Source organism: Vespula pensylvanica, chromosome 13 (genome assembly GCF_014466175.1).
Source record: "Vespula pensylvanica isolate Volc-1 chromosome 13, ASM1446617v1, whole genome shotgun sequence".
Lineage (NCBI taxonomy): Eukaryota > Metazoa > Arthropoda > Insecta > Hymenoptera > Vespidae > Vespula > Vespula pensylvanica.
In genome coordinates, this window is record NC_057697.1 from 4885173 (window position 1) to 4894044 (window position 8872).

The following is an 8872-nucleotide window of genomic DNA, read 5'->3' on the forward strand; positions in this document are numbered from 1 at the left end:
AAAATGCAAGAAAATCGATGCACAAATGGGATTGAAAAAGTACGATCGATTCGATACGATCGATTCAAACACACGAAGTCAAACGTATACACATATACATATATACAGAGAACCACGTAGAACAGATTCATTTATGAGATAAATAATAATTAAAATGTTACCTGCGAAGACTAATTATTTTTATTACCGATTATAGAAGAATAAAATTTGAATGTCTTGAGCGAAAAATAGAAAACAAATAATTAATTGATTAATTGAATAATTAATTAATTAATTAATTAATTAATTAATTAATTGTACGATAAGTTTCAATAACAAATATGATAAGCTTTTGATGGATGATTGCTTGGTGATAAAAAAAGTAAAGGAATAAAAAAAGACAAAAAAGAAAAAATAGATGATACCTTTATCAACGTGCATAAAATAAAATAAGTAACTCCACCTCGTGAATAAATTAATAATTAATAACAAATTTAACTTAACAAAATAGTCGAGATCCGGGAACATACAAAGAGTCGACGAACACAAAGCTGCTGACGTCATATATAACAGTCAGGAGCACATTATAATTAACTTGTAACAAATGGTACGTAACCGGAACGTGCCATTATGCGCCATTATTGAATACTGATTAATTATTCAACGTGTATTGTTCACATAGATATTAAGATATTCGATGTTACGTGTATGTACTTACGTACATCCCCTTTTTTTGAATTAATTCCATTTTCCTTATAGTTTTTTCTTTTTTTTTATTTGTCAACCTAAACACAAAAGTCATTTCCAAAATTTTAAACTCGTGGGGTAAAATAGATCACTCGCGCATTACAAGTATATTAACGTTTGAGATAAAAAAAAATTACTAAAAAACAAAAAAGAAAAAAAAATAATGAGCATATATATTATTATTAAATATAAATATACTTGATAATTAAAATTTATAATTAACCGTCCCATATATAAAAAAAAAATATGTGCAAAAAAACAAATATAAACACGAAAATAAAAGTAAATGTATAAACATAAAGAAAAAGATAAAGATGAATTATCAGTGTCGTCGACAAGGTAGATATCCTTGTTGAATCACGAATACGCTTAAACGGATACTTGGTAAAACGTTCTAATTATATACATACAACGTGTGTGTGTGTGTATGCGATTTTTGTACTTCGACATTTTAATGCGATAGAGAGCTTTTCAATAACTACATTTTCAATAATTGTTAATTGCGTGTACGCGTTACAAATTCGTTTATCTCGTCTTTATTCCGTCGCAAGAATCTTATATTCTAATTCATTAATTGATTATCTGAAACTGTCACTAATTGATTATATGAAACATATATATATAACGATACACACACATGTAAGCTATCCAAAGTACGATTAACCAATAAAATCAATGCTTTAAAAAAAATCATCTCGAAAGAAAAAAGGCACAAAAATATTTCAACAACGCTGATTTGTCCGTTTCGTGTGTATCGTTCTAAGACAATGTCATTGATCGTAATCAATGAAATTAATTATATATAATTAAGTACGATAATGAAAAAATAATTAAGAAATTTAAAATGAAGAAAAAAAAAACACAAAAAAAAAAGAAACAAACAGATCGTCTCGCTATAATTGCGTAACTTTGTGTAGAGATAATAGAAAAAAAAAAACTATCGTCCAATAGGATCTTCGATGTCGCTTCCCAATTTCTTGACGTACTTACAAAATATTTTTCATCTTAATTTATCGTATTTGTTAGTTATATATCGCAAAACAAGCGGATCGTCCGGGTATAACAATGTAAATAAAAATTTTCTGATCGTGATCCAGGGTCGAGTGTGACCTATGCAAGATGTAAGGGACGCCGCTCGATGTCAAGGACGTCAATGACAAGAGTACTTACATATGCAAAAGAATTTTTTAATTTTAAAATATTGCACTTTCACTAGAAGCAGTTTTTTCGAGAAGTCGAAAAATATTCTTTACAAACATCATGAAGTAACGTGTAATAAGTTTACATTAAATCATTTTAATTATTTATTGATTCTGTCACATTAAATAGTGGTATTTTGTGCTTTTTCATAGCACTTAAATATTCCTATATTTTCTTTATTTAAATTATGTCTATTTTGAAATAGAATTACAAGTAACCAAGTAATAAAAATAATTCTATGGTTCCGTATAAATTCTTGCATAAGGATATCGAGCATCCGACCTGTCATGATCTATTATATTCTTTCGTAATTGTTCGGGATTTACGAACAATATGGCGCTCGTAGATTGACGCCAAGTACTATTATATCACATATATGATATATATATATATATACATTTGTATATATAAATAATTATTATATTAAGCTATTACATTCCTCTGTTAATATTTAAGTAAATGAGAGAGGCTAAGCTACAAATCAAAAGAAGTAATTCAATCTTTAAGAGACATGCTATACGCTAATTACCTGTCTGTCTTTTTAGAAGTATTACAAATAATACAACGTAGGAAGCATGTGAATTCCTATTGGCTATCGGCGAACATATTAAAAACAATTTATTTATAAACAAAATATTAATTAGTTAGATAAAATCAAAAAATTCCAAACTTTTCTTCGCACTAATTTCAAAGATATACATCTATGTACTTCACTGTTCACCATATTTAATCAAAGTAACGAAGCTTTCTATTGACTAAGATTTTTCGTGCGTTCGTTATATATATATATATATATATATATATATATATATATATATATATATATAAAAGAAAAAAGAAGTATCGACGCAATCAGAATTGAAGTTATTATCTATGTCTTTACTATATCTATCTGCTATAAAAAAAAAAAAATGATCGAAAACTATTTCTAATCTAATACGATCGACTTATCTTTAAATTTCGCCGCTCTCTCATCTCTCTTTCTCTCTCTCTCTCTTTCTCTGTCCGATAATTCTTCTTTCTTTGTAACAAATCTCGATCATTATGAAGTGTATTTTATGAAACAAATGAATGACATTTACTTACCATATTTTTCGATTCTTTACGTTGTCAATTTTGTCCAGAATTGTTCAAAAAAAATAATACAATAATATAATAATCAATTTATAAGAAAATAACGATTATCTTCATATTCTTTTATGCTAATAAAAAATAATTAATTAATATAAAATTCCTTGCAAGTTATCGTTACGAAGAACTGACACTTAATGATTCAGTTACTTCCGTAATTTGTCAGTATCTGTAACTAATAACACGATGTTGCTGATTAATTCAAATTTTAAAGTATGAAAGTTAACTGAACTCATTGAAATTGAAAATGATTTTAAACAAATGAATTAGACTTCATAATAATTATTTTTTTCACGCCATTTTATTTTATCAAAAATGTTTAATAAAGAAAAAATGGGATTTTATGACTGTGCATACACGAAACTTTAATATAAGAAATTTTTATGCAAATATTTGGACAAGATAAAGGAAATCTTGAAAAAAATCAATTAAAATCGATGAATTTTCTTGTGAAAATATTTGAACAGTTATTAGAATTATTTAACAAAATTTTAAAATAAATCAAGCGAATCAGAATCGGCGATTTATCGTTTAAATAAATTGATAAACGAGCGCGATTTTTATTCGTGTTTCTACCATGAAAAATGATCTCAGAGGACGGACCAAGAAAAACGGCAAAAACCGTAAAGTACTGATTTACCATCGAGCTTAAGAAATAGTAATACAAAGAAACCGATTTTGAATCGTTTGATTATTAAAGAAGGTAGCGTAACTTGAAAACAAATTAATTAATTAATTAATAGTGTGATGTTGTTACTAAAAAAAGAAGAATATCCTCGACCAATTTTAATGAATGTCTTGCTGTTCTTCTAAATGTAAGCACAACTACTGATTCTTTGCACGCTATAAAAACTATATTTAATATTTCAAAATGGGAACGAGAAATAATAAAAATTTAGTTTTAATTTTCCATATCTTTCATTCTTTCTGATTAGATTAGAAAAATATATATATATATTTAAATAAATAAGTCGACGGGCTTCTAATTTTCTAATAAAAATCTCAAATATTCCCTTAAAAAATATAGGTTCAAATTAATCGTTTAAACTCTCCATATTAGTAAATGAATTCCATGTATTCAATGTATCGATAACCAGAAGAATTATTAAAAATAATATCTCCTGGGATAAGAATTTATTTTACTATTATTTTTCATCTCATGTGATGAAGTAATTAATTTAAACTTAGATGTTACTTTAAATATATATATATATACATGTGTGTGTGTGTGTGTGTGTGTGTACATATCATATACATACACACACACATATATATATTGATATATAATATATATATTATAAGATCAATGTTGTATTAATTTCATACAATTTAACTATTTCATTTAGTACATAACTATCTATATTAACATATTGTTACATATATTGTATTAATCCAAAATTAAGTTCGTCCATCGATAATCAAATAAGAAAGCTATATGGTAGCAAAATCAATATTGTACAATGTTTATTAACGAAATGTTAAGAGAAAGACAAAAGTGATTTGAATATATCAATAAAGTCATTTTAAATGGATTACATTAACTATACTTTTTCATTTCATTGATTATTTATGTCAATCACTTTAAAAACAATACATAAAAATTATTTTTTATTGACATTCCTATACATCTCCTAAAATATTACAATTAAATACACAAATCTATATTCCGATTATATAAAGATCACAGTGACAGTCTTACGATGAGATTGTAGTAACATTAGAGTTTGTATCGGAATTACACCCATTATCCGTCCCTTGAAACAAATATTTAAAATGTTGAACATATGGTTGACAATGTTCTCCTCTTGTGAAAGCTGTTGTATTACGTAACCTTAAATTACGCTGTTCAAAGAATTTGAAGACAGAATGAAAAAGAGTGGCATCGTTGGAAGCTTTTGCTGCTTCTAAAAATTTTCGAGCCGATACCTGATCTATCATTCCCACTGAACGGACATATCTAAAACATATACAAATTAATATAACTGTAACAAAATAAAAGATTACAATAATTTAATGGCTTTTTTCCTCACCGAAGAGCAGCTAAAATATGTCCTTTGGATAAAAGTACTTCGATTATTTCCTCGTGTGCATTTCCTAATCGTTTTAACATATCTAATGCTAACTGATGAGCAGCTGGATATAAATTTTCTAAGGACAGCAATAAACAAGCTAAATGTTTCGAGTCAGCTACAACATGATATTGCAATAATTGATGTAATTGATAATATGCTTTCCTATGTACCAATGTTGTGATAACTAACTCGTGTAAATAATGTTCCACAGGGATTCCATGTTCTGTTAAAGACCTAATAATTTCCGTAATGCATTAGATATAACTCAAAATATAACAGTTGACATGATTGTTATTTATTATTCAAAGTGCACACCTGATATATTCTAGAAGGACCCATACTATCATTTTTGGTTCTATTGTATTTTCAGGGAATTTTGGCAAAATGATACTATACATATCACTTTGTTCAATTTTTAATTTGTACTTGTAATTTTCTGTAGTAGTGCTACCATTTTTTGTATTATTCTGAAGAGGTGTACCAATCTAAAGAAATATTGATATTTTTTAATCAATGAAAATGAGAGTCTAATATTTATGTAAAATTATAATTCATTTACCTGATTCTGTATTTCCTTTTCAAGATAATTTCTGTACACGGGATTAATTTTGTCAAAAATTGCTGGAATATCCATTAAACTTATTGGCAATTCAGTCATAAATTGTTGTAACACTTGTATTAATATTTGTTTTGCATTAGATCGCTGCATAAGAAATTCTACTAATAAAACTTTGTCTTTAATAAGTTTAATTAACACTTCCAACCTCAGTTCTATGTACCTGTACAATGTAAGTATACAAATAAATAAAGAAAACATTAATTTGAAATAAAATAAATAGCAATGTCTATAGAAACATACCATAAGCATCCTAACTTAACATCGATCACTATATTTGGTTGAAATACTACCCAATTAGGAGAATCTATATCATATTAAGAAAAATATACTTTTAATCTATAAAATAATGAAATTATAAAAGAAACATTTGAAAGGATACATAATTGACAAGGCTGTAACAATTCGTCTGACAAAGTTGCACCTGGGACAACAAGATTATATGGTTTAATAGATTTTGCTGATGCTACACTAGTATGATGTATCACAGTGCCATCGCTTACACCAGGCAACATTATATCAAAAATCATTGATGTCTATAAAAAATAATCGCACTGAATGAAACGATATCAATACAATTATACATATAGAACATACCTTTGATGCCTGATGATGAACAATAATAAGATTATCTACAACATTAATAGCGAATCGTCCACTGGCATCAAGCTTAAGAATATGACTTTTTTTAATCGTTAACATCCTATAAAATACAATCTATATAAATTGTGTGCTTTCATTAAGATTTAATTACATAAAATATGCAATAAAAATCTTACTTATGAATAGTATATACATATACAAATGCAGTTCCAACAGAACGATTAGCTCCTGGTTGATGTCGTAAAACAATAATACAAGGTGTCCCATACAAAACAGCTAAAGCCACATCTCTTTCAGAGACAGCGAGCTTTCCTGGCTTGGTCGTACTAGGTTCCACTGAAATGGCTCCCATACAGATCTACAAGTTCTATATTATGACAAATACATACCAGACCTCATTGTTCAACTTACTTTCAAATTTAGTAAATTTTTGAATGTTGCCAGGCGTTACGTGCAATGCTTGCATTAAATTTCCTACTGTACCAGTAGACAATAGAACTAAATAGCTTTTAGGACAAAATACAAACCAATTAATCACTAAATTAGAAGATTTCAATGTTTTAGTAGTACGTTTCTCTGGATTTACCTATAAGAATAAAACGTTTATATGTCTTAAAATAATAACACATCTGACTGCAATTACCGATCTTACTTGAAACAATTCTACTCCTTGATCGGTAACAAATAATATTTCATTGCCATGTGTCCAAACGAAACCTAATATAGTGGCAGTCCTTCCCTTGCAAGACTGAGAGTACTCTATACCATCTGGTTCATGCGACGGAGAGAAATTCATAAACTCTACAGATGTGTTTGTACGCTGTATCGCAAGTATATTCATATCTGGAGAAAATTTTATAGAGATCACCGGACCTTTATCCTCCATTCTAAATATTATATTTTGATTAGGTCCCTTGACCAAAACACCAGTGACACCCCCAGATCGAACAGCAAAGACCTCAATGAAAACATAAAGTGAGGTTATAAAATGAAAAAATTATTACAAAATTAACGCCATACTAAAAACTCACTTGCTGTTTAGAATCATCGAAAAAAACATTGGTGAGACAGCTAACGGATTCAAACCTAATGGGATCAGAAGATAATTCCAAATAATAATCATCGTTCCCTTCCTTCTCCTTCTCCATTTCAAGAAATTATAAAATACTCAAAACTTGAGCTGTCATTCGCAAACGTCTCGATATTTCTCTGTCGGAAGTTTTAAAACGCAGAGGTCGTTTCGAACACTCTATGCATGTAGGTAAACCTAATCGAATTACGATCGATTAGTCAAACCAATAATTATATACTCCGTACATGTACGCAATAACAACTCGTTACACAAACGAAATCGGATTTACCAAACGTATACACATTTTTAAATTCATCATTAAAATGGCGCGAAAATGCTCGAACCAATCGTGAATAAATATTGAAAGGAAAGATTACGAAAAAAGCAAAAAAGAAAGAAAAATAAGCAAAATATCTAATCGACAAAAGAGAGAACGATTATTCGTCATGAAAATTACATTTGTTGATATAATATATAATACGGTCTCGTGATCGATCGGAGCTTAAGAAAAAATGTGAGTGAGTAGGGGGCGGTGGAAGAAAAGAAGGAAGAGGAGTGGTGGGGAGAGAGAGTCGGTACGGTAAATGGAACGGCCCCAAACACGGGGGAGGTGGTACGCTGGTTAAAGAAGGAGCCAATGTGTGACGTCACCTTCCTCGTCCCTCGCGCTTCGTCGCAGCTCGTCGTCGTCGTCGTCGATCGGCCGTCGGCGATGAGTTTAGTTTTGAAAACAAGAGGCTCGCCGGCACTCGGCTTCGCGCTTGTCCTGTAAACGTAGGAGGAGTTTTGAGTCGTGCGACTAATTAGTCTAAAGAGGGGGAGAGAGACAGATACAAAGAGAGAGAGAGAGGGAAGACAGTGGTTACGTATCTCTTTCTTCGTATAGAAAGAGAAAGAGAGACAGAGAAAAGACGGACGCGTTGTGAGCCGGTATTCGCATCTACTCGCGTGTTCTCTTTCCATTTGCATATTGTTTCTTTCTTATCCAACTTCCTCTTCCCTCTCTCCCTCTTCTCCGTTCGATTTCCTTCGTATAATTCCTAACCTCCCATAGTATAATAAAAAACGACAAAAACGTGACTACGAAGATACGAAAAGAAAAAGAGATAGAGAAAGGAAGAAAAAGAAAGAAAGAGAAATAAATAAAGAAAGAAAGAAAGAAAGATGGACCCTCTTCGCGAGCAAGTGATGATCAATCAATTTGTACTGGCTGCCGGTTGTGCCAGAGAACAAGCAAGACAATTCTTGCAAGCTACTCATTGGCAATTCGAGGTAAGTTCAAATTTTTCTATTATGAGATTTTATATCGATTATTTCATTGAATTTTTCCCTTTTTTTTTTCTGTATCTATCTTTTTCTCTTCTCTTCTCTCTCTCTCTCTCTCCCCCTCCCTCTCTCTCTCCCTTTCGCCACTTCATACGCGTTCGATGCCACTTCGTGTACGTAAACAAA

At 29.9% G+C, this 8872-nt stretch overlaps 2 protein-coding genes across 3 annotated transcripts in view; one reads left to right on the forward strand and one right to left on the reverse strand.

Annotated features, from left to right (window-relative positions):
• Window positions 1-4493: 4493 nt before the first annotated feature.
• On the reverse strand, window positions 4494-7660 carry LOC122633848 (regulator of MON1-CCZ1 complex). Of its 2 annotated transcripts, none has more exons than XM_043822263.1 (11): window positions 7380-7660; window positions 7001-7306; window positions 6760-6934; window positions 6525-6684; window positions 6343-6448; window positions 6128-6281; window positions 5989-6034; window positions 5689-5908; window positions 5445-5614; window positions 5088-5363; window positions 4494-5014 (listed from the first exon to the last, which is right to left on the reverse strand). In XM_043822263.1, the coding sequence occupies exons 1-11, from the start codon at window positions 7494-7496 to the stop codon at window positions 4753-4755; spliced, it is 1992 nt and encodes a 663-aa protein (XP_043678198.1). In that variant the 5' UTR covers window positions 7497-7660; the 3' UTR covers window positions 4494-4752. The 2 variants fall into 2 exon arrangements, with proteins under 2 accessions (XP_043678198.1, XP_043678197.1); XM_043822262.1 differs by having other exon boundaries at window positions 5989-6052; window positions 7380-7566.
• Window positions 7661-8218: 558 nt separating this feature from the next.
• The window catches only part of LOC122633852 (UBA-like domain-containing protein 2), a 21119-nt gene continuing 20465 nt past the window's right edge, over window positions 8219-8872 (forward strand). Inside the window, exon 1 of the mRNA XM_043822273.1 lies at window positions 8219-8692. Coding sequence (XP_043678208.1) covers window positions 8585-8692 — 108 coding nt within the window. The 5' untranslated portion in view covers window positions 8219-8584. The remainder of the gene's footprint in view (window positions 8693-8872) is intronic.

What these genes read in the sequence shown, in the direction of transcription:
- LOC122633848 (XM_043822262.1), bottom strand. Translation starts at nt 7,496, where the DNA reads ATGGAGAAGGAGAAGGAAGGGAACGATGATTATTATTTGGAATTATCT. An exon ending in AAGGAGTAGAATTGTTTCAA is followed by an intron (nt 6,935 to 7,000) that starts GTAAGATCGGTA and finishes TTATTCTTATAG; the next exon opens with GTAAATCCAGAGAAACGTAC. An exon ending in AAAATTTACTAAATTTGAAA is followed by an intron (nt 6,685 to 6,759) that starts GTAAGTTGAACA and finishes GAGCCATTTCAG; the next exon opens with TGGAACCTAGTACGACCAAG.